Source organism: Girardinichthys multiradiatus, chromosome 3 (assembly GCF_021462225.1).
Source record: "Girardinichthys multiradiatus isolate DD_20200921_A chromosome 3, DD_fGirMul_XY1, whole genome shotgun sequence".
In the NCBI taxonomy this organism is placed as follows: domain Eukaryota; kingdom Metazoa; phylum Chordata; class Actinopteri; order Cyprinodontiformes; family Goodeidae; genus Girardinichthys; species Girardinichthys multiradiatus.
In genome coordinates, this window is record NC_061796.1 from 23,738,398 (window position 1) to 23,764,605 (window position 26,208).

The window sequence follows — 26,208 nt, forward strand, 5'->3', positions numbered from 1 at the left end:
AAGTAGAAGATCTCAATACGTCTTTAAGCTGCTGTCACACTGTTCCCTATCCTGGTATGTGTGTTGTTATATTGAACAGCTGAGGTACATGAGTCTAAATGTGAGGAAATAAAATAGATTTTGTGGAAAATCCAGTTCCATCACACCTTTAAAGTATGTGTGTCACTATTTATGCACTCCTGTTACAAATAGGCTGGTTATCAATGTCCTGGTAAGTTGGTAATCAAACTGTGTATGCCACAGTGTCAAGTTTATGTTAAGGTGATGTGTAGTAAGTATCATGGCTCCCCACAAGACTGAAATTAAAAGGTAAATAAGCAAATGCATGACAATAAAATTTGGTCAGAAGGAGCTGATTTTTAATATTCCTTCTTTCCTGTACTGACTGTTACATTTAAGCATTCCCAGAAACCACAGATACTATTTTTAAAATATTATATGCATATGTTAGCACCAAATTTGACAGTGGTAGAAACATAGTTCCAATAACTGACTGCCTGTCCACTGGCAGAGGCAGATTAGACTTTACTAAGTGACTAAACGCTGTAAAATTTTTCAAAGATCCTTTAACCAAGTGTCATGTTTCAGTGAGCTGGATATGTAAAACTGAAGCTCTCATGCAATAAAAAGCAGGAAAAAACATTATTCCTGTCAGAACTTTGATTTCACCAGATTTTCAATTGACATTTGGACCTCTAAGGCCCACTCATCACACAGCTTATCTCAGAGTGTAAACTCACCACATATTCAAAGACCAGTGTCAGGGTTTCCTTGGTGTGAATGATGTCATGGAGGAGAACGATGTTGGCGTGCTTCAAGCCTTTCAGAAGAGACGCTGCAAACAGAGAAAAGTATTATGTGTTGTGGTAGATCATACAGCCAGATAACTGTTTTGTTATGATCATTAGCCGGAGTGTTAGAGTGCTTCAATACCTAGAGGGATTAGAGAAGGATTATAAGACACACAGAAATGCAGGCAGGATTCAGCATTGGAAGTTCCCACACTCACTTTTCAACACAATTATGATGTAAGAGGTGTTTATAATTGCCAAGAGGTGCTGGAGATATGTTTAATTTACCCACTTGATTAGGCTTCATACAGTTGGTAAAATAAGTATTAAACAACCCAATGCCCCCCATCCCCAAACGCCCGCCACCCTCCACTGCTCCCTCTGCCCCCTCCATCATTAGCCCCCCAGCACTCAAGAATTACACCAAGAAAATGGAACACCATACTCCATCTGATGTATATGTGCATAGGATACAAAAACTATTAACCTAACAACCTGAAACACAATGTCAGTGGATAGAATAAACTATTTGTGTAGCCATGACAACCAGTGTCAAGTACAGAGGCAGTGGCATCGTGGTTTTATACACCTTTGTGTTCAGCAGTAGAACCCATGTTTCAGCCTGAGTATTGCTTTCTTTGTTTTGTTGCTGTATTGGTTATACGCTATTAATAAGTCCATTCAAAAAACAGTTTACAGCTAGATTTAATTTGAAAACACTCCCTAGGATGATGCTTCTATGAGAGGTAAGGAAAAAGTAACAGTAGCATGTGTCCACATGTTGCAGCTGCAGTCTGGTTTACTGCAGATTGATTACAAGTTTCGCTAACACCTAGACATGCAGACTGCTCCTGCAAACATTTGTGTAAGAACGGGTTGCTCTCAGGAGCTCTGTGAATTCTACTTTTACAGTACTTTCAATCATAGCTAGCTACTAGCTACTAAATATTCCACAGTTAACTGTTATTGGTATTATAGCAAAGTGGAAGTGAACATCAGCAACCAAGTTATGAAATGGTAGGCCACAAGAATCATGGACAGAGGTCAGTGGAGTGTGAGGCACATAGTGTATAGAGGTCACCAAATTTTATAGCTAAAGACACCTACTGTATTGACTGTGAAAGTGTACTGAAGAATCAAGCAGCAACGTGCCACTTAATAAGATCTAGTTCAATCAAATTACAGGTTAAGCAAATTGTTTTATTTGGACTAAACAGAGCAATAAAAGCTCAGTTTATATTCAGAGAACTAAGTGGGTTGCCAATGGGATTAATTTTGCAAACACTACGTTCTCTTTCAAAGTCACAAAGAGGCTTTGATGGGCAGATCCTTGGAAAGCTCCCTGGTGACGGCGTCTCATGAATACATTCATCCCGCATGAGAACCTAAAGGTTGTTAAAAATAATATAAGCAGATCAAAGACAGGACCCCTTGCTGCATGCAGAGTGTGAATCTGCGGCCTGATACCTCCAAGATCCTGTCACCACTTTGTAGAAACCTGCACACCACCCCTGGACGTAGCCCTGATGCACACACATGTGCTTTTCTGCATATAGTAGTTTACATAGAGGGGCAGTGTGTAATGCTGGTCACATATCTGCACTGGGGCTTCTTACTCAGAAACTGCTGAATTAGTTCAATTTCAAAGCACCCATCTGATCTGTTTTCAGGGAGAGTTTGGCCTCTGTACGATAGAAGTGTCTCCTCGTCTACATTTCCATACCAGCTGGGTGTGGAGGAGGGTGGATTTACTTTCAGCACAGCCAGTAAATTAAGGAACTTTTAGGGCTTCTCTGACAGCTAATAGGAGACATCATACATCATGCAAACACATAAGGTTTGCAACACGGGGTTCGTGAGAACATGACGAGACAAGATTTTAGCAATTTTGCGGTAAAAACTACCAATCCACAAATTTTTCTTTTCTCCAATAGAGTCAAGGTTTCACAAATACCAAAATCTGTTTTCCAGAATATGTAATCAGTGTAGGCCGACCCAGTTCCGGTTTGACCAATCTATATATATGACATTTTTATGCTCGTCTAATTCTAATGTGGTCCTAATTTAAAATAAAACATGAAAAATGCTGCCTTCTTTTGTTTTCACAGATATATTAAAGGTTTCAGGTTCCCAGCCTGAGTTTGTAATGAATCTCTGCCTAGTGTATACTAATTCAGTTCAGGTCTGATCAGTCCTCATAAATTTAGCACCAGTGGGAATCTTTGAAGCAGATGCCAGGTTTAGCATTACTATTATTCTTGAAGTTCCTACAGATTGTTCATATCTTCGCTGCATTCCTCTGTCACCACTTTATTCTGTTATTAATTGCAGACACGTCTGCTGTTAATTACAATTTCCAGTCAGAGTAACTATCTCATCAGAATCAGCTTTATTGCCAAGTTCGTGCATACAAACAAGGAATTTGACTCCGGTACACTTTGCTCTTTTGTTCTGTTTTTGTATTACAGAATATACAAATTTACAATTTACAATGTACAATATACACATATCTAATAGAAAAGGTGCATTTGCAACATCTGTATGCTGTTGTTCTGTACTCTAGTGAATGTTCATCAGAGAAACAGCCTGGGGGAAGAAACTGTCTATGTGGCGGCTGGTTTTAGTGAACAGTGCTCTGTAGCGGCAACCTGAAAGTAAAACTCTAAACAGTTTATGTGCAGGGTGTGTGGGGTCTGCATGGAATAAGGTTCACTTTCATTGCCAATTTATTTGTGATATTTGCACCGCCTTACAGATGCGTAGCTCTACCTCTGGCCAAGGACTCTTTTATTTGGCTGTATGTGTTTCACATTGTAAAGTCATTGTTGCGGACTGTCAACTAGAACATTGCACATTCTAAACAGCCATAGGCTTATACATAAAAGCAACATCTAATCCAAATGCTGCAGCGGTTTAAGGTTTTATAAAACAGTGTTAACATTAAAAGCTATGAATTGTTGGGGGATTTAAGTTGTGTTGAGGTGGTAGAAATCCTTTTTGGTGTAGGCACCACTTTGACTAGCCATTCACTCCCTGTGACATCTCTAACAAATGTTCAACATTTAAAAAATCTTTTCTAATATCTATTCAGAAATTCATGATGTTCGCAAATATACAGAAACACACTACTTGACTACACTTGTTCCAAAGTAGCAGATGGTTAATAAGTACTAATCTTCAAATATTCTTAGAGTATAGGGATGAGTAGTCAGACTACAAATATACTTTAGTGTGTCCTAACCTGATATACCTAATGAAGTTGCACTGAGGCAATACATCAGACACCATCAAACTAATAATTACAGCACATTTCCTGTTTCATTCTCACAACAATATATTATAAACCAACAAATACTACTCTAGGTCTACATTATTTGCTTATTGAGAAGAAACACTTCGGTCCATTCTAATAAGTGTGATGGTAAACTACTTTATATAAATAAAAACATTTGCCAGTTAGTTAAGGATTGTTATTAATTAACAATGGTATAAAACCCCCGCGACCCACTATGGAATAAGCGGTAGAAAATGACTGACTGACTGGTATAAAACATAAATCAGGAATACCAGAAAGATTCAAATGACACATTTTAGTGCCATTAAAAACGTTAAAGTGGACATATCATGCAAAATACACTTTAGACCTTAAATACATTTTTTGGTGTACTTGGAGTCTGCAGAAGAGCTGTAAAGTTAAATTTAGTCTCTCCAGGTGCTGCATAGATATCGTGATATTTTGTTTGGGTCATATTTTTCAGTCCATACAGTTGTTTCTTTTCTCTGTTATGTATTTAAACTGTTACGTCACAGTATTTCCTGAAGAACAGCTAAACAAGGTCATGGCCTTCCAGCTACCAATTTTGCAAGTCCGCCATTTTTATTCCTCGCTGTGAATTTGTAGTCCAAGCTCAAGTATGCCTACGCTGCAAGTGGATTGGTTTTAATGTTCAGTTGTTGGGTGTATTAACCCACACAATTCATTACACCGTACCCCAGCATCAGAACCTCTTTGAGGTGCCTGGTTTAATTTTATATTCCTTGGAAATGTTCCCACATCAGTGGGGAGATTCCCATTTCACCACTTCAAAGACGAGTGCCTTCTGCAACCTACACCAGTATCAACAAGGATTTGCTGAAACACCTCATCTAATTAAAGGGTCAGCTCGTCCTGTCTGCGGAAACGACTGACACAGCAAAACGGTAAGCTGCAAATAACGCTAAAATGACAACAAACTTTATTTTAGACGTGAACATATTGTGTATTGACATGACGCCTTGGCCATAGTTTTGATTGCAGGAGCATCGTGCCTTCTGCTCTCGCTCTGGGTCAGACTCTGACTCTAACATGTAAGGCTGGATGGACAAGTCTTCTGTTGTTAGCATCTCTTAATCAATTTGACAGTAAAAAAATTCTGTGGCGCTAGATAATTGTATCTCTGTTATCAAACTACAAAAATGACCGAACGGCATGGACTGGAACACTCTTTGATCTGGAGGGGGATGGGGTGTTAAGTGCCTCAACAGCATTTAAAGAAACAGCACCAAATCGAGTTGCTCTCAGACTCACCTGAGAACAGGGGTAACAGAGGAGCCAATGGAGCTACAATAACAAGGAGTTCAGTCCAAAGCATTAGTTCCACTTTATATAGACCCAAACTGAATAATATAAATGTGAAAAGGAAGGATTTAGAAGCATGATATGTCCCCTTAAACTAAGAAAATATTTATATTTTTTTGTAGGATTAACAAGCTCCGCTCCCTTTGTTTCCAAATGTGGCCTTGAACAGGTGCCCTTTCTAAAAGCTACAAAACCATTTTTCTTAGCCCCCCTTCTACTCTACAAAAACAATTGGGACACCCTTACCCTTACAAATGTAGGGTTAAGGGCGAAGAGTGATGGGGCAGGGGTGAACTGGGATTTGTTACCTTCCCTTATGGCCGTGAAGGGTGTTCCTTCCTCCTCCTGCAGACGGATCACTTTCAGAGCCACCAGCTTCCCGTTCACCCTGGTGACCGCACAAAACACGGATTGCTATAATCTGCTAGACTTTCTTCATTATGTAAAAAAAAAATTAGAGACCTTTTAAAATCAGCAAAGCCAGAGAACAGAGAGAATAGATAAGTCAATGAAAAGTAATTTAGCATCAGTGGAGTGAAACTTGGGTACAAGGGCAGAGGATTACAGCTGAATGAAGCTCACCAATCAAAACTGCTGTGTTGAAGAACGACACAAAATAACATCATTAGGAAGATTAGAGTCTGCAGAGTTTTGTGCATTTATAGTATGAGAGATTTTAATTAGGAAAACCTGGGAGAAAAGCATTGGAAAAAATGATCCATTCTGTGGTAAATAAAGGAAAACTTCATATTATGTGTGGGATTTTACATTAAAACCAGCCTCTGCGACTGATCAGTTTTTCATTTAATTTATTCAGTTACAACAGCGGTAGGCGAAATCAAATATATCATTGCATGCATGGCTGAAGGAAAAATAGGAGTGACTGAATTAAAAAGTGAATAATTGTGCACACAGTACTTACTTGCTCTTTCCCTTGTAAACTGTTGCATATGAGCCCTCTCCCAGCTTTTCCAGCTTTTCATATGAGTCTGCCTTTCCAAATTTGGGGCTTGTAGGCTATGTGAAAACGGGAGAGATAAAAATGTATTATACAGGGATGAATTCAAGACAGCAGAGTAGAAAAGCCTCTGGGGGATTCAAAAAAGGCATTACAGATCTGTGAGAGATATTAAAATCTGAAAGTTCCCCACTGAATCATCAGGAAGGTGTAATTTCACTGGAGAGGGGACGTTCTTTCAGCAAACTTTCTTAAAAGAGTGTCTCGTTCTCGTCAGCTTATAACTTTTAGACATTTTTATTGATTGACTGCTGAGAATTACAGGTGTAAGGAAATGAGAACTTGAGATGAACCGCTTGAAATCCAACTGGTAAATAAGCCGATGCAAGCAGAATCTAAACTTTCAAATATACTCACTGACAAAAACGGTAAATAACCAGTTAAGCATCTAGAAGGAATGACCTGACTTGGATGCAATTTGATGCAGACCAGTTATGGGTAGGTCCATTGTTAAATTTAAGAACCTGGCATATCTATCGTGGACACCAGAGGGTGTAAGTGGGACCAAACACCCACACAGACACACATACTCTAAGACCAATTTTTGGTTTTAAAGTTTGGGTGAAACATTTAAGGCTTTGAAGACAAACACAATTTTCAAATGAACTTGGAATGTAACAGGCAGCCATTGTCTTATCTTAGTCAATGTAATAAGTCAGTGTTTTGAACCTAGAGGATGCAAATGAGAATGCCTGCACTGATAGCTATTTAAGATGATTTGGAGTAGTCTTGGTACTAAGAGTTTTTAGGTGAATGGATGCAGAGGCCAGTTAATTGGTGCAGCACTGTGGAACATACATTCTAAGATCAAAAACCAGAGACATCTGACATTTTTAGGAACCCTCACTAAGATGCTTGAACTTAGTTTGAGAACTTCTGGCATGGATTCTCTGGTGAAGCGTCAATCACGTTGCTGTTTCTGATCGTGTCCTGTCCGGCAGAGTAGCACTCAGAATTGTTGTCTGAGTGACAAGAAGAAGCCCAGCAGATTTATTTTCACAAGTGGAGCATTACGGCTTTCGCTATACATATTGCAGACACGAAGGAGATTGGGGCCACAGACATCCAAAGCCCCCCCAGAGCATAGGAGCCCCCACCAAGCCCCCCACAAAAACACAAACACACAATATCACCACCACTGCAACATCAGTCCAGAACCACCAACCAGCTATGCTCCACCGTGACCAGACGGCCAATACAAATGCCGCGACTCCATGTCCTAAAGGGCACGCAACCCCCACCACACACGCTGCAACCCCTCTGCGACACCCCCCACCCTTTCTCTCTGACACACACCCCTACTGGACGCAAAGACAAGCGGAGGAGCACACAGCAGAGCCCGTCCAACCACCGGGCCTAAACCAGCAGGCCCACCAACCCCACACCACAAACGCTGAGGCATCTAGGAATGTCAGCTGTGTACACACCCACCCCGACAAAGAGCACGGCCCTACCCCAAAAGAGAGCCAACCAGCTCGCACCCCCAACACGAATACAACGCCCAAAGGAGGGGAATATGACCAACACGCCCAAACACCTCTAGACCCATAGCACAGGACCAATATAGGCAACATTTCTGCACCCTCTACACTGCAGACTTCATCAACTCCCCTCGCTGCCATCTTAAGGTCTCTGCTGTGGTTGATATCATTACAGGTGAGGACGACTCAGAGTACAGACAGAGGACACAGAACTTCATGGACTGGGACCAGCAGAACCACCTCCCAATAAATGCAGGGAAAATGAAGGACCTGGTGGTGGATTTCCACAGGCAAAAACCCACTACACTGACACCATTGAACATCTATGGGACTGACATTGAGAAAGTGGACTCTTATAAGTACATAGAACAATAAACTGGACTGGGGTCACAACACTGAGACTCTTCACAGCAAGGGTCAAACCAAACTCTAAACTGCTAAGGAGAATGAGATTTTAGTGCAGGGGGCACTTGTTAAGACCTTTTTTGACTTTTTGGTGGCATCAGACATCTTCTATGGTGTAGTATATTGGAGCAGCAGCTTGTGGAAGCGGTTAGATAAGCTCATCAGGAAGGCCGGCTCTGTCTTAGGATCCCCCTTAGACCCAGTGCAGATGGTGGGAGACAGACAAATTCTACTAAAAAACAAATATTGCTGTTGTACAATGTCTCTCACCCCATCATGCATGAAGCTGTTGCAGAGCAGGAGAGCTCCTTCAGTGACAGAAAGCTGGATCCTAGGTGCATAAAGGAGTGTTATCACAGGTCCTTCCTCCCAGCAGCTATTAGACTTTATAACCATCACTGCTCCCATCAAACTCATTGCGTTGACATTCCTGCTGTTATTGTCAGTTTTTCCATTTTTTGTAAATTGTATCTTGTTTTCTCATGCACAAACACAAAACCACTTTTTTGTAAATTTTCTAATAACTCCACTCTGTTGCACATTTCATTTAATCTGAGTATGCATTTTTTAATAACTATATAGTATTTATTTTCAAGTATTTTTTCCTTTACTGTACAGTCTACTCTTTCATTTTTATTTTTATAATTCTGTGAGTATCTGTATGCTTCCACTTGTTTTTTTTTTTTGCTGCTGACACCTGAATTTCCCCACATAAAATATATTTCTAGTCTATCCTGTTCTATTCTAGTAGTTTGTATACTTGACATGGGAGACTTGCGGCACTCATATGGCAGAATTATTCAACGTGTCCAAAGAAATCTGTGGCATTCTGGCTTGCTTGAGGATGAAATTTGTTTGGTACAGTGTCAAACGAGCTGGAAAGGGATGTGAGATCCTGTGACATCACGTTTTCAAAGACATCTGAAAAAAAGGCTGATCTGCAATAGTATGGCAGGGATGTTGGGAACAACATAGAGCTGTATGTAACATCCCTGTCACAATAAGAAGTGTCTGTCCTGCACTTTAATGGCTTATGAAGATATGAAGCTTTAGGCAATTAATGTTCCAGCTTGAGGGAGTTTCTATGCATCAGATAGGGCAGCATTCACAGTCTGATCCACTGCAATCACAACAAGCATTCAGGGATGTCATTTGAATATACACAACATATTTAAAATAGGGGAACATCACAAGCTACATGTCATATGATTTTCTTTTTTTTACATAATTTACATAATTTGTTTCTGTTTAGCAACATGTAAAATGCATGGTTAGAGATCTTAACATTATGGCCAGGTAGGAAATGGTGTGGCAGCAGCTTAAGGAAATAAAAAACTCTTGCATGGTAAAAAGAGCTGCTGATCCTGTTGAAAACTGAAACCAGTTCCTCTGAATACCGTAATTGGCTGTATGAGAAAACACACACAGTTGGTGCAACATAATCAGTCATGCTGCTGATCCCTGAATCTTCTAATTCAATAACTCAATTTCACCTATTATTTGGAGCTATGAACATCCAGAAAGTCATTTTGCTGGATCTCCAGAGTTTTACACTTCAGCTGTACATTTTTAAAGGATAGTGTATTACTTCATTCTCTAATCAATTAATGCAATTGTTCTCTTTCTTGTAGTTAATCTAAACCTTGAACTCCGTGGTAGAGGTGTTAAAATATCACTACTGAATGTACCAAAAACTATTGAAAAAAGGTTTTGTCGCTAACCTAACATAGCCTTAGAAACCTCAACTCTCAGTGTGTTCAACTAACAAAGCACATGAATTCCTGATACTTTAAACAACATGTTTTAGGAAGGTAGTGATGCATAAACAGAAATGTCCTCCTTTCAAACACTGGACTGTTACCGGCAGCTTTTATGGATGCTTCAAGTCAGCAAGTCATTGTTTCTATTTAATGAAATATAAAACCAATTTGTCCTGCCCAAATGTTGCGTAAACACATTTAGTTAAGTCCATAAGTATCTGTACCTATGGCAGATATTTTTCACATTTAACTAAAAAAAACAAAATTGCATGTCAAAAATTATGCGTATTCTTCTGAATATGGCTATAATCGAATTGGATGGGATTTGTTGTGTTATGAACTGATGTTATATAAATCAACTAAACAAAATTTAATTGATTTGAGTAAAAGTCTGGACTCTGGTTGGACCACATCAAAACATTATCATTTCCAATCAAACATTTTGGTCCAAAAATTACCTTAAGAACTGACTTGATTAGTCTGTTTGATCAACCTAAATGACTTTTTAGCCACATGTAGACATCGATAGATGTCTTTATATGGATGAGACATATCTGGTCAAAGATACCTCGATACTGAACAGCATGCATTGGTACCAGGTCCAAGGACTTATCAAATCAGTACCACTTTCCAATAAGGCTCCCCCCCTTACAGATCGCTAATAAATGGCTCACAGATATGTTATTAAACACATTAGAAATCATTAATAAGTGTTTATTATGCATTAATTTAATTAGGGGGGACAAAGAGACAAGACTGACTGCTTTCTTGCCAAATGATTGCCAGCAAGTCAAATTTGTTCACCTGTATATTTAATATAGAGTTGCTATTTTACATTTGAGAGTTATTGCCTTGTAAACACAATTTGTAAACATATTCTGTAGCACTAAAAATCTAATCTACTTAATCAGTGCATTACAAACACATATTAATGATTTGTAATGTGTTTACAGATGAATTAATATATCTGTAAACTATTTATTAGCGATGTATAAGGGGAGCCTTATTGTAAAGTGGTAGCATCAAATCTACTCAGAGGTAGAGCTAATCAGTAATTTGTGTAATTTCTTTACATAATTCCTTAAATAAACAGTACAATCTTTCATAAATAATGTTTGCTCTTTGAGTTTATTTGGTAAAATTTAACCTTACATTATTAACAAGTCTTTCAGCAGTTTCTACATTCTTGCTTATAAAGGGCCTAGAATAAACTGAGCATAATGCCTCATCCAGCATTCAGTGCCATCCTAACCTTCCACCTCCTGTTATCTTGCTCCTCTCTGCAGCACTAATAAGCTCAGCATTTCTCAGAGCTTTTCTAAACAAATTACCTGTTCTCCAGGGATCAAGCAGGAAGTGAAACTCTATCTGAAACTCAAACAGTAGGATATTTGTGTTCTGGCAGCCTAACCAACCTCAGCAAAGAGTTCATTTTCCTTTTTTTTCCTTTTTGATTCAAATGCTAATATAAATGAAGACAGATCCTCAATTTGAAGAAGGTAATGATTGAAAAATCAACTCTTTTAGTCCAAAACATTAAATATTATATTGATAAATGGTATAATGAAGAATAATTTTGGGATACCATTTATCTGTGTTCTTGTGCAATGTAACTCCATGTTTTTGCAAAGGTTAAACTAATTCATAGTTAAGGTACAGGATTAGCTTACTATAGATTTGTCAAGGTTTCTTGTTGTTTGTTGTACTGTGATTTTGATCATGTACTGAGTGAAAATGACCATTTGAAGCCTAAGAACCAGTAGAACACTAAGGCCCCTGCCTTAGTGTAAAAGAGAAGCGATACTGTGGTCTCACTTTATCAGTCTCCTGCAGTATCTGTGGAGAAATTGAACCACACTCATTTACAACATTGCATTTCTTTATTGAAGTCTGCAACTGCTAAACCTCTTATAAAATCCCATACCGAGATTCACTATTAGGTTGAAGTCTGGAGTTCATTAGTGACTAAATGACTGCAAAGTACTCTGGTGCTCACATCATCACCCGTCCACCACTATGCTTTACAGTTGTATAAGCTGTTTTTGCTGAATACACACAATTTTTTTCTTTAGTTCAAACACAATTTTTCAAGCTAACCTGGTTAGCAAGAAGGAAATTTCTCTTTCAACCCTGTAAACAATCCATACATATTCAGTTCTTTTTCTAGCATTTTACATGCTAACTGAGGCCTACAGAATGTGAGATGAAGCCCTTCAGATTTTATTCTAATCTGCTCAGACATCCAGTCTTTTAAAGTTTGTCCACTGTCTTCATTGTTTCCCATTAGTGAATACTTTTGTTTTCTCTATAATGATGGACTATTAAAATTGGTTGAAATAGACCTTATAACCCCTCCTAGATTGCAGCAGCAGTTGGTTTTCTAAGTTCATTGCTGATGTGTGTCCTCCTTGGCATAACATCTGACACCTCACAACTTAATGCTCCAGAGGAACAAAATGATGGTCAGCTTGTGAATCCATTTGATTATCAGCGCCTGGCTTTTATTGTATTAAAACATCTGGAAGCAGCAATAGATGTTTTTCTCATCTAAGCAACGACCTGGCAGTAAACAACCGGTAAACAACAGGAGGTTTGTGTTCCAGAGGAGACACAAGGGGCCCGGTTCATATCCCACAGATTACCACTCTGGGTCCCTGAGCAAGACCCTTTTTTTCCATATAGTTAAATTACTTTTTGTTTGTTTTTATGATTTTGTATGGTTTATATGGGTCTCTGCTGTTTCCTCATTTATGATTGTGATTACATTTTCTCTCTTTTCCTGTGTATTTTATGAAAGGTTCTATTTTTTTGTAGACTATTTATTATGTTCTTTACCTAGTTTGCCATTTTTGATGTGCTTGTTGATGGTTGTATGCATTTCTTGTTTTGACTTGTATAAAAAGACTGTTAAACCTGTGTTAAAATGGCCCTATAAAAACATTCAGATGAATTGATTCTTTTTAATTCACATGATTTATTGTGAAATGTTGAGCAAAACACACGAGAATGGCACAATGCGTACATTTTCATGATATGGCTGAAACAATTCATTTGTGTTTTGCAGTGATGCTGGCAGGAAATTAATCAACCTTCATATCTTTCCTATTAAATCTTATTTGTGTTCATGTTTATTAGGCCGTTCATATTGGAAGATAAATTAAAAAAGGAACCTTCTACAAAAGCAGAATATCTAATTTGCATAATTAGGAAATCCATGTTGTTGGGTTGAAATCCAACATAACTGGTGATCTGATTACATTTAAAAAGCAATATAGTGTCATAATGCAGTTGGTGGACCAACATGCAGACACTGGCGAGGGAGCCACAAGGTCAGTAGGACTGTCTTTAATAATGACAAATAGCAGACTTAAAAGGCTGCTGCCGACTCAGAACTCAAGCAGGGTTACAAACATGGAGCAGGCAGCAAACAGGAGGAACCAGTTGAGAATAATGAAACCAGGGAGTATAAATACTGAGAATGGACTAATGTACAATGGGAGTTAATCAGGGGGGAAATCAGGTACTTTCTACTGCAACTCAAGAAGTGCACCCTTCCCAGGACCTGCTGTTCATTTTCTACACTGCCATAATTCAGTCAGCTTTGTGCTAATCAATCTCAGTTTGGTTTGGCTAATCCCCAAAACAGGACAGGTCCAAATTGCAACAAACAATTCAGTCTGCAGAGAGGATCAACAGAGCTAACATTCCCTCCATCCATGACTTTTCCAGGACTAGGGTCAAAAAAAAAAAAAGAGCACTTAACATCTCTGTTGACCCCACATATCCTGGTCACAGGCTGTCTAGACTTTTACCTTCAGGCTAATGACAAAAACCAGCTACCAGAGACAGTTTCTTCCCCCAAGCTGATTCCCTGACAAACACAATGAACACCTTACAGCCTTGGTAGTCAGCTACTCTCCTGGAAACAAATAAGCACACTGCTCCACCACAATCTGCCTTTCCTCTTCTTATATACGTTGCCATAAGATAACACTTGCACATACTGTACCTTGTCCTTATTTATTTGAGTGTTTTTAGACATTGCGGTGGTTGGTTGGATCAATGTTAATATACAATGCTAGCGATGAAAACCAAAGTTGAATTCCTTGTTTGTGCACACAAACTTGGCCAATAAAGTTGATTCTGATTTTGAAATTGAGTTTTTGGAGCTGGATCTCTATGTCGATATTTAGCATCACCTTACAGTAATTTCTAGTTTTCTTTATATGTGATCACCAGTCATGACTAGGTGGTGCTTTTGGTTTCTGCTTAGTCTCTTCATGCCTAAAAGGTTGCATCTTTAGCAAGTATCTATAGCCAAAATAAATAAATTAAATTGACCAGAAAAGCAGTGGACTTTACAGTTTACAGTGTTTGTGAGATAATAATGCACTTTAATGTAGTAATGATAAATAACACTAATGTGACAAATGGAGATTCTGAAGAAGAGGCAGGTTGAGTGGAACCAACATAACAGACTTGCAGCTGGACCAATCCGTACATTTCCTCATGAACAAGGTTAGCAACATGTCACAGCTCTTCAAAAAGAGTAATTTCTCATTTTAGATGGAACACCACTGTCCAGCTCTGTCATGGCCTAAAGTTGTTTCTGCATCTATATAAAAAAAATCTACTTTTCAGAGTTTGAGCCTGAAGCTGAACTTCACTAAATAGAAACATCAGCTTCCAACTGCTGCTCAAAGCTTCAGTGATCTTCAGACTAAAGGCTGACAAAGCTTTTTCTTTATTACTGTTCTTTCTGAGATGGAACCTCTGTAGTAAAGGAAGAGCCTGTTTGGACAAATGTTAGTAAGACCTAGCTGTTTAGTGCAAACACTGGACTCAGGGTGTTATATATCGGTGTAGTTTGTGGGAAAAATATTTGCCTTCTCTCTTCTTTAAACTACACAGCAAAAAAATGAAGGCATATTCCTTAAGCATCCAACCGAAAACCCACGCCTGCTGTTCCATCAACACATGCACCCCACATATTAATCAAGGCACAGAGTGTGTCCACATCTTGGCATGCACCTCTCAAAGCAAAAATCACAGCAAACATGTTGTATTCATCCTCCAAAGGATGCAGAGCTCACAAAAACGGTTTCAAAAAAGAAGCGAGGATTAACCTTACGTTTATAAGCAAAGTCTTGATGGGCTGCTCTTCACTCAAAAATTCTGTTTTTAAAATATTTTGATACTAAAACTATTAGAATGAGAACTGAGGTATAAAGAAACAGTAATAATACAAATGAGATGAGAAAACAGAACTTAGGACAGAAGCAGAAAGAACTAAAGAGCAATGCAAACACAATGTGATGTCGCAGTGCAGTTCAAACCACAATGTTACATAAACTGTAGGAAAAAAAAAGACAGAAAACGACAATTTATGTCACTATCTAGCACTAAATCAAACTTATCTTTCGCCTGGTTTAGGTCAGTTAGCGTTACCAACATTGTTTCTCTCTACTAAATGTTACACCTCACAACATTACAGATAAATGGAAGCAAATCAACAAATGTATTCCAAAGCAACACCTCAAACACTCTGCATCCTCAAGTTACTTCATGGAAAAATCCAAAAATAAATCTGATTTTAGATTTTAAATTTTTGGAAGAGAATTGTGGACATCCACAAGTTTGGTTCATACTTGGGTCCAAATAAAGAGATTCCTGAAAGTCCCATATTCATACGTTCAAACAACTACATTTATATAAACAGTATGGGAATGTCCAGCCATCAGACTGTTCCGGATGAAGACAGGATCTGTGTCCTAGAGATCAACAGGTTTTGGTTTGAAATAACCAAAGCAAAAGACCTTGTGATCGACTTAATTTCAGGACATAGTATCAAATTTTTCAACAGAAGCCAATTAAGTTGTTTTCATTCAGTTTTAATATGCAGGATCTAAATTTCAACTAATTCTAATTAAGTGCTGTGTTGCCATGCTAGTTGTCAACATTTAAAAGAAATGGTCGTTCTGTTTGCAGTTTAGCTACAACATTAATGGACATTTGTTTATAAATTGATTGAGGTGGAAAGTGATGATGTTTTGGGCTTATTGCAGGACAAAGCTTTGCTTCACTTGTTGTAGCACTACAAGCTGGGACTAAACGCCCAGCAATGGAGCTAAATCTCTTAAGCCGGACGGACCCACTGGTGGGTTCAGCTAAGAAGCTGTTTTGTCTTCGCCTCTGAAATGCCATCAGACAGTTAAGGTTCATTTTCCTAAATCACTCACATGAGGAGGGTTTAATGTTCAAAAATAATTTGCCAAATAAGGTTTGCACAAATACTTTCGGTGTTACAGCACTTCAAACACCCGAGATCATGTTTCAAGTTCCTTCAGACAGAGCTGACTGAACAAAAACGCTACAGAAAACCACTCTTTTTGCAGCACCCCCCCATGTTCAGTAGGTCAGAAACTAGAGACCCTCCCCTTTCCAACAGGGTGCACCACCTCTATGACACACCTCACGGTTGAAGCAGTTTGCATGCATAACAGAGGATATAAACGTGTGTAAAAAGCAGCGTCTATGCAGTGTGCTTCGTCTGTGCACGGATTGTTTCAGTGGTGTTTTTTTCATTTATTTCATTCATTCATCATTTAGAATGGCACAGAAGAGATAAAATGACCGCTTTGGAAGTCCTGTTAAAACCCTGGCATAGCACCACTGACATTGAGGTTATACATTCGTCAGCAGTGTTGATTTGGAAGAGGAAGATGATTAATTTTCTCTGAGGAGGGACCCAGTATAGGAGTAAGTTATTGTGTTACTTTTATTTCCAGCAATTTTACATAACATGTCTGCTAATTTAACGAAATATTTAACTTATTTTACATTTGTAACTAATGTTGTGTGGTCATCTTTAAAAAACAAAAATCTCCCGTCCCCATGCTGCCGGCCTGCATGGCCAGGTATGTGTGCACAAACAAGGAATTACACTTAGGTTTCCATAGTTAGCATCCTATATCACCATCAATCTACACAAGCACAACATGTAAAAACACTTTAGAGGGATAAAAAATAAGGACAAGGAGCAGTATGTACAAGCATGTGTATATGCGTGTTTGTGTCCACAGCCCATTATCATTATTTTTTATATATCAGAAGAGGCAAGGCAGGTTGTGATGGAGCAGTATGCTTATTTGCTTATTTTGGAATATGTTCAATACTTGTCAAATGCCCCATACTGTCATACAATTTTTGTATCAGTGTCATTTACTGGTTCATCACTTTGCAATAAGACTCTAATCATATTTCCATATTTTTACAGCCAGTAGGACCCAAAACTATCAGGTGCTTCGAGGACCCAGCCTCCCACCACTGCTGTTGTGGCTTCCTCTTCTTCAAGGTGAGAAGTCTATTCTGCAAACCATTGTGGTTACAAAATTAACATGATATGTTACAGTGTTTGCATTGTGTTTCTAGCTTATTATAAGTCAGTGCAATATTATTTATAGAATGTAATTTAGATAAAGTCAAATTTAGTCTTCAGTACATGATGACGGTGCAGAAGAAGATGGGGAGCATCTGCCATTGATGAGTCCCACCCTGCCGTTGCCACAGCTGCTCCAAAACAGCCTATCAAACATTTGCTTGCCTGCTTACTATGGTCAGACTGCCAAAGACCAGAGGAGAGTTTGTGCATTATGCAAGGAGCATGGCAGAAAATAGACTCTTGTGTACTGTAGCAAGTGCAATGTTGCCCTGTGTTTTGTTAGTAACAGAAACGGTTTCAGAGACTATCATTTGAAGTTGAAGTGTATTTCTATCTTGTGACTGGTTGTTTTTGCACATTGGTTTACATTGTCTGTCATTGATTATTAATTTTTTCAAAAAAGAATTCTCCAGTTGGGGATACATGGATTAAATTAAGTTTATTTCCTTTCATAAAATCGATTTTATGTTTTATACTAATATACAGGGTCATGACCAAAGGCTATGTCATATGCAGAAGGAGTCCTACAATGAAAATCAGAGCTATTTATAAAGTAACCAAATAGTTACTTTGCCTAGTAACTAGTTACTTTTATAGTTACATTTTGGCGGATGTAACTATAACTAGTTACTTTTTTAAAGTAAAGTTCCCCACACTGCAAATTGAGCACTAAAACACCTGTAGAACAAATATGCTTCAGCTAATTCAGTCCAAATTTGCTGCACTTATAGTCAAGATGTTGATGAATGCAATCTGAGGCTTCTAGGTTCTCAAAGGATTTTCGTGGTGTTTTGCAATGTTTATTTTTGAAGAACATTTTGGTGTGGTTCAAAACTTGGATTTTTTATTTGTTTAATCACAAAAAAATCTGACATAGTAACAGTTGCAATAATGCTTACACTGGAAAAATATTATTTTATGTCTTACCTTTGTACAGGTACCAATTAGGTAAATTTCCATCTAGACCTTATAACTGTGGCACTATACTTGGTTTAGTTCAGGTATGTGTTTTCAGGTGGAAGTTGCTTCTGAAACCCTTAGGGCTTAACACGTTAAACAGTTTGTTGAAGGGCAAATGCAAAATGACTAATTGTGAACAAAAGAGAAACTTCCCAAAGCAAAAAGCAGTGTTTCCATGGCAACACCTACATTACTGTGGACTGCTCTCCTACCCATTGTTGATCAAACAGAAGTGACTGCTCATCGGCAACATTCCAGATGATGTTCTCTGTTAACTCTTGTTCCTGCTAGGACAGTGGGAGTTCTGTCGAAAATTTGGACCTGCCAGCAGATTGTGAACACAGCTCATTTTAATGCTGTGAAATATTCCGCTTTATATATCCTTGTTACACTGACCATATTTTTACCGGAAGTATTTGAATTGAAAGATCAGTTAGACATTTCATTTTATTTTAGGAAGCATGGTCCAGACCACTTACTTTGTAAAACTAATAAGGGCCAAAATAAATTATTCACAAAGGCTAAAAATAAGTTGGATGCAGGTAAGCCAGTAACAGCTTTCGTTATATCTCCATTCAACCTCCTTCTACTGAGGGCTATATTCAAAACTCTAGTGTTTAATTTATCAAGACAATACAAATTATGTGGTATTTCCCGGGTTCTAGAGCTATTTAAACATGACCTGAGGGGCAGAAATACAAAACTGATTCTGCATTTTATTATTTAGCAAACACCTAATCAATAATGCAGTCTGTGTAGAAGCAGAACATTTAGCTGATGTTTGTCCTCCTTCACATCTACAGCGACCTCAGAGAAGCAGTGAATCCTCAACATCAATCTGGAAAGGGTCTATTTCCCAAACTATTGGAAGTCTGGCTTCTATAGTCAGACTGCTGTAGTGTGTATCTTCTCATGGTAGGAGGTTCCAGCAAATTCACCAAAATGTCAAACATCAAACTGCAAAAGGAGTACCCTCTGCATGTTAACTGTAAAAGTTCCTGACAGGACAATTAGAAAAAAACACAATCATAACTGGCCTTCTGAATTTTAATGAAATTCAAGACTTCTGGAACAATGTCGAGATGTTTGGCCACAATACACGGCACCATGTCTGGCAAAATTCAAACACAGCAAAGGAAACAAAAACCTCATGCCAAGAGTCAAGCATGGTGGTGAAGGTTCTGATGACCTGGGCTTGTTTTGCTGCTATAAGGCAGCCTGAAATCATTCAGTCGACCACATGTTCCTCAAAATGAAATGTTTTCTAACATCAATTGTGCCTGTCTGACAGCTAAAGCTTTCCCGAGTAATGTAACAGGTCAATGACCCCAAACACAGCAACAACTCTACTTTTTGAAAGTTGCACTTAACACCATACAGTTGCATTCATCTGTCTTACATTCCATCCCATCCAACACAGACCTTTAAATATTCATTCAAGTGGAACTCACCATGTTTATTGACTGATCCTTATTGACTGCTACACCTCATTATCTGTGAATCTGCATGTACCAACCCATAACATTTATCCAGACATAGTTTGAAACATACTTATTATTTATTACAGTAAGGCTTTTTTTTTCTATCTGTGGAGACTTACTCAGTGCCAAAACAGCATTTCAAACAACAGCCCATATGGATATTTAGTAATCAATAACAATAGGTTCTCATTGCCCTCAATCCACATGTCATAACTAGGCAGAACTATCCTGTGTTTTTACACTTACAGAACTCGGACTGGAGTGCCGGCGCAGTTTCGGCGACTCTTTGCCAGAAGACGAGCTCTTGGCATTAATGCAAGCATTGTTCTCCGAATGGACCCTCTTCACCTGGCTGGTGGGCTTCTCGAATGGGTCGAAGCCGCTCTGCGTGCGCTGAACTCTCACCTTCTTGTCCTCAGGGATGGTGTCCAGGGGCTTGATGACCGAGTCTGTTCCCTGGCAGCCGCGTGTGGACATCTTTGTGACACATATCTGTCAAAATAGGGTGTGGAGAAAAAGACAAACAGTAGGGTGAGGATAAAAGTTAGAGACGTAAGAAAAAAATTAATAAAAATAACTATGTGATTAGCAGCCCTCAGTTGAAACCTGACCATCTGTCTGTCTTCCACATGCCTGTGTCAGTCTGGGAATTCTCCCTCACAGCCTCACCGCTACCTATCTGTTAGCCTGGAAGCCTTTTATCTCCATCTCTCCTGTCTCTGAACAAAACAGCTTCAGTCAGACGTCAGCTCTGCGCAGCACACGGCTGCTGCTGTTCACAAACATTCACACTTCTCCACCTTATCACTGACACACATCTACAAACTCATAGAGTACCATCATGCAATAATGCTGCAGAGTGTTTCCAACAAGTCCATCAGGAGAACGGCCGATCCCCCATAACACAACACCCCCAACAGTCCCAGTCTATTTTATTTATAAAGCATCTTACCAGTGACTGCTGCACGGTGGACTCTGTAAATTGGACATAAAGGACTCAGATGGCATGACATGTTTTGTCACGGCTCCGTTAAGATAAAATATTTAAGCCTGAGCTCCCCGGCAGGAACTTCAAATTACTCTGACACACAAGGAGGAGTCATCTTGCAGCTCTCTAGTTTGGTCTTTAACAGAGCCCCAAATATTTTGAACACAATGAAGTGTTTCTCACAACAAATGTTCACTCACTTAAATGTGGCAATAATCTACATAAACCAACAACAGGCCTATAGGTACCTGCTGCAAAAACTGATGACTAGGTTCATTCATTTCTATACTGACTGCTGACTCTTCATTTGTCATAGTTACAGGTACTCTCATACAGATTGAAGAAAAACAAGTCCAGAAGCTGACAGACAACATTTCTCACTATGGTCCTAATTCTGATTATTTCATAGGACTAAGTCCTCTATAGCAATAGTTCCCACATGCTGCATTTAGCCAGGGTCATAATAATAGTTCAGTCAATCTATTGGGTTTTATTAGCTCCGAGATACATCAGAGTGAGTTTTGTAATCCTTTTATTTGATGGGATTTATTTTCTCAGTGCTGTGGGGCTAACAGTGTGGTGGCCAGAACATTTCCCATTGCCACACTCCTAAACCTTGTTAAAATCCTTCCCAGAAGAGTCGAAGCAACAATAGAGTTGGGATACTATATTAAACCCTGTGGATCACAAAGAAAATCTCATTTAGGCTAAGTTGTTTGTAAAGGGACAAGAGAAAATGTTTAGAGTATACTACCACAACATAATATACATATTTACTCAAGATCAAAACCAATAACTGTTTGTATTTGAAAAACTCATGAAAAATTTATGTTTTTCTGGACAAATTTATATATATATTTATTTTGGTTTAGACATCAGCCGGTTGGCAGTTTGTCTTGTTTGATTTGTTGTCTGTTTGTTTCTTTCGTATGTTTAATATTGAAAAGATAAAGTATTAAAAATAATATTAATAACAATTTATTCCTGTAATAATCCCTTTTTTTGCTCTTAAGTCTGAAGGGACTTTAGCAATTCACAATTAGATATAGTCCTAATGCGTGCCCCCAGATCCCCTTCTGTATTTGTAATGGAGAGATGCAATGGAAGTTTTTCATAAAGCCACCTACAATCCCACAGCAGGAGCTTACCTCGTACCTTTCCAAAGGTTGATTCATTTCTTCACGTCTAACTGTTACAGCAGGACCAATGCAGAAAAATACAACCATTCTTGTCTTTCTATCTTTACAAAGACTTTGCATTGATTTCCATTCATTTCTATGGCCTAACCCTAGATCTAACCTTAATTCAATTCAGACCTTAGTCCTAAACCCAACCCCTAACCCCAAAACAACACTGCTCCTTATGGGACCCAGGCTTTGGACCCCATAAGGAGCAATCTGTCCGGGCAATCCTTCTCCACTGAACCTAAAGAACATTTTTGGACTGTAAGAGAAAACTGTGTGTTATTGTCATGTTGGCATGGGATTTATTTCTTTTAGTTATTTACTCTAATATTTAGAAAAATATTAGAGACATAAAATTACAATGCAACAATGAAAATAACTGAAATGGACTCACATTTATTTAAAGTCAATTAGCGTGTAAATTGGGGGCAAGGGAAGAGACATACAGAGAGGACAGAAAGGACTGCGGAGTTTGGAGGCTGCACCGTAATAAGGCATCCACACTGTCATTCTACTGAATGATGAAATGAATGACTGTCCTCTCCCACATTATCTGATCCGTCCATTCTATATTTTAATCACTTCTGATGCACTCTTATTCAGAATAGTTCATGCGTACTGGGATTAAGGGTATGGAAGTCAAGGTTCTGTTGCTTTGGTACTGGCTATAATATTTTTGTCAAGACATCATCATTTTGTTTTATTTTATTTTTCCCATATATAAGAATCAACTGGATGTGAGGGTAAACATTTTAATGTTTCCATAGCCCCCCCAAGTAGTCAAGTAACAATTAGCCAAATTAATGAGAAAGTAGGGCAAACCGTTTCAAACCGTTTCAATTTCGTGGCCCAAAAAATCTGTGGTGTACAAGCTAGATTGTTAAATGCAAAGCGATATTTTCCTATGATATCATGTCTTCCTATGCCACTGAAACAAAAGGCAGATACACAGTACTGTTACTGGGGCGTACTGAGGAGAGGCATCTGTGAAACACAGAATAAACATTTAAATTGCTAATGTTTTTCAGAGGTTTGCTTGTACACAAAAAGCTTAATTGTGTTTGATGTTGCTATGGCTGAAATGTTCTTCTACACATAGCTAGAACACAATCAGGCAAATGTCACTGATCAGAGTTTGCTCAGTAATATGCTTGGAAACTCTGCTTGTGTTGGGTTTCCTAGAAAGTCTAAAAGTGTCCACTAAAGTATCCCTACCAAACCACTCTTCCTTATCACACTGTATCTGTTGGTGAGTTTCAGAACTTCAGAAATAAACACCACCTTGCCCTATACGTTACAGGGGATCATATCAGCACCACACACAGTAGCATTATAGTGACAGAACCAGCACAGGGACCTTTCACATCCAAACATGCTGAGATCAAACTGTGCAGCCATGGATCCAAATCCCACAGAAATGTTACGCATGGTTGCCTTTTTCAGACTCAAATCAGCCCTGAAAAACAATTTCAGCCATCAAGGTCAGAAAAACTCTTTTCGCTTTTTAATCACCATTTTACTATTTGCAACAACGAACCATGTGGTTATAATACAACATTATGTGAAATGTACTCTGGCTTCCTCTCACAACCCAAAAACACAACTGTTAATTGGTTATTCTAAGTTGTCCTTAGCGTATGTGCATGGCTGCTTGACGTGTTTGTCTGTGTTCCCTTGTGATGGACTGGTGACTTGTCATAGGAATGTTTCTCACCCAATGACTGCTGGAGATAGGTACCAGCCCCCCTGAATTCCTCAAATCTCCACAGGTCGCTAATATTAGATACCCACCAATCAGACTTTTATAGGTCAATATAAATGTTTTTCTTTTTCTTTTCTGATTCTGAGTTTGGCTAATTGAGATTTATTTTTCTAAGTACTATAGAACAAAAAACAGAAAACATGTGCAGTAGATTGTTTTAGAGGTTGAAGATGTGACTCCAATAGGAAATGAAAGGATTACAATAAAATCCTTGTTTGTAAATCAAATAATATGTACCCAACCTTTATCAAATTCTAAATAATCTAGACACTACAGCATGAGTTTCTGCTGCTGGTTGATGAGAAAATTAGTGGAAATTCATAGTTTTAATATGTTTGATGAATAGTAAAAAGTCAGATTAATGTTTATTATTTATATATTTAGAAATGCAAAGATAAACATGTGGAATACTTCACTGCACTGTTAGAAGCTGTCAAATCTTTGGAGCCTGGAGCCTTTAGGACCAGTGGTGAAGCTCAGAATCAATGTAAAAGTTCTTGAACTGTCTGTAGAAAACTTCATTGTATTTAAGATTATATGCCATAGACCAATACAGAGTAGCTCATAACGGTGAAGTGGAATAAAAATGATACCTTTAAAGAAATTCTTCACACATAAAAATCTGAAAAATGTGGTGTGCATTTGTATTTAGCCATTTTCATGCTTCTATGCCTAAATAATGTCAAGTGCAAGTAATTACCTTTAGAAGTCACCTAATTAGTAAATGCTGTGAGTCACCTTTGAGATGTACCTTTGAGTCATTTAATATTTAGTATAAATGCAGCTGTTCTGTTTCTGACCTCAGAGGTTTGTTAGAACATTAGAGAACAATCAGCACCATGAAGAGCAAGGAACCCAGCAGACAGGGCAGGGAGAACGTTGTGGAAAGATTTAAAGCAGGGTTAGGTTCTAAAACAATATTCTAAGTTTTGAACATCTCCCAGAGCACTGTTCAATCCAACATCTGAATATGGAGAGAGGATGGACCAACTGCAGACCTGCCAAGACATAGAGGTCCACCTAAACTGACAATCTAGGCAGGGAGAGCATTAATCAGAGAAGCAGCCAAGAGAACATTGGTAACTCTGAAGGCGCTACAGAGATCCACCTTTCAGTTGGGAGTCTGTGCACAAGACAACTATTTAATTGAGAACCTATATAATATACAGGGGTTGGACAATGAAACTGAAACACCTGGTTTTAGACCACAATAGTTTATTAGTATGGTGTAAGGCCTCCTTTTGCGGCCAATACAGCATCAATTCGTCTTGGGAATGACATATACAAGTCCTACACAGTGGTCAGAGGGATTTTAAGCCATTCTTCTTGCAGGATAGTGGCCCGGTCACCACGTGATACTGGTGGAGGAAAACGTTTCCTGACTCGCTCCTCCAAAACACCCAAAGTGGCTCAATAATATTTAGATCTGGTTACTGTGCAGGCCATGGGAGATGTTCAACTTCACTTTCATGTTCATCAAACCAATCTTTCACCAGTCTTGCTTTGTGTATTGGTGCATTGTCATCCTGATACACGGCACCGCCTTCAGGATACAATGTTTGAACCATTGGATGCACATGGTCCTCAAGAATGGTTCGGTATTCCTTGGCAGTGACACCAATCTCGCACAAGTATTGGGCCAAGGGAATGCCATGATATGGCAGCCCAAACCATCACTGATCCACCCCCATGCTTCACTCTGGGCATGCGACAGTCTGGGTGGTACGCTTCTTTGGGGCTTCTCCACACCGTAACTCTCCCGGATGTGGGGAAAACATTAAAGGTGGTTTCACATTGTCCACAGCCCAAGATTTGCGCACTTTGCACCATTGAAACCGACGTTTGGCATTGGCATGAGTGACCAAAGGTTTGTCTATAGCAGCCCGGCCATGTATATTGACCCTGTGGAGCTCCCGACGGACAGTTCTGGTGGAAACAGGAGAGTTGAGGTGCACATTTAATTCTGCCGTGATTTGGGCAGCCGTGATTTTATGTTTTTTGGATACAATCCGGGTTAGCACCCGAACATCCCTTTCAGACAGCTTCCTCTTGCGTCCACAGTTAATCCTGTTGGATGTGGTACGTCCTTCTTGGTGGTATGCTGACATTACCCTAGATACCGTGGCTCTTGGTACATCACAAAGACTTGCTGTCTTGGTCACAGATGCGCCAGCAAGACGTGCACCAACAATTTGACCTCTTTTGAACTCTGGTATGTCACCCATAATGTTGTGTGCATTTCAATATTTTGAGCAAAACTGTGCTCTTACCCTGCTAATTGAACCTTCACACTCTGCTCTTACTGGTGCAATGTGTAAT

General features: G+C 38.9%; 1 protein-coding gene and 1 long non-coding RNA gene across 2 annotated transcripts in view; one reads left to right on the plus strand and one right to left on the minus strand.

Annotated features, from left to right (window-relative positions):
* The window catches only part of cdk14 (cyclin-dependent kinase 14), a 264,192-nt gene that overhangs the window by 174,338 nt on the left and 63,646 nt on the right, over nucleotides 1–26,208 (minus strand). The window contains exons 3-6 of the mRNA XM_047360592.1: nucleotides 20,202–20,447; nucleotides 6,332–6,426; nucleotides 5,718–5,797; nucleotides 741–835 (exon numbers count right to left, since the gene is read on the minus strand). Of these exons, the coding sequence (XP_047216548.1) occupies nucleotides 741–835; nucleotides 5,718–5,797; nucleotides 6,332–6,426; nucleotides 20,202–20,447 (516 nt within the window). The remainder of the gene's footprint in view (nucleotides 1–740; nucleotides 836–5,717; nucleotides 5,798–6,331; nucleotides 6,427–20,201; nucleotides 20,448–26,208) is intronic.
* LOC124865478 lies at nucleotides 1,414–20,334 on the plus strand. The gene is made up of 3 exons (XR_007037609.1): nucleotides 1,414–1,537; nucleotides 17,350–17,427; nucleotides 20,204–20,334. It is a non-coding gene; the product is annotated as an uncharacterized LOC124865478 (long non-coding RNA).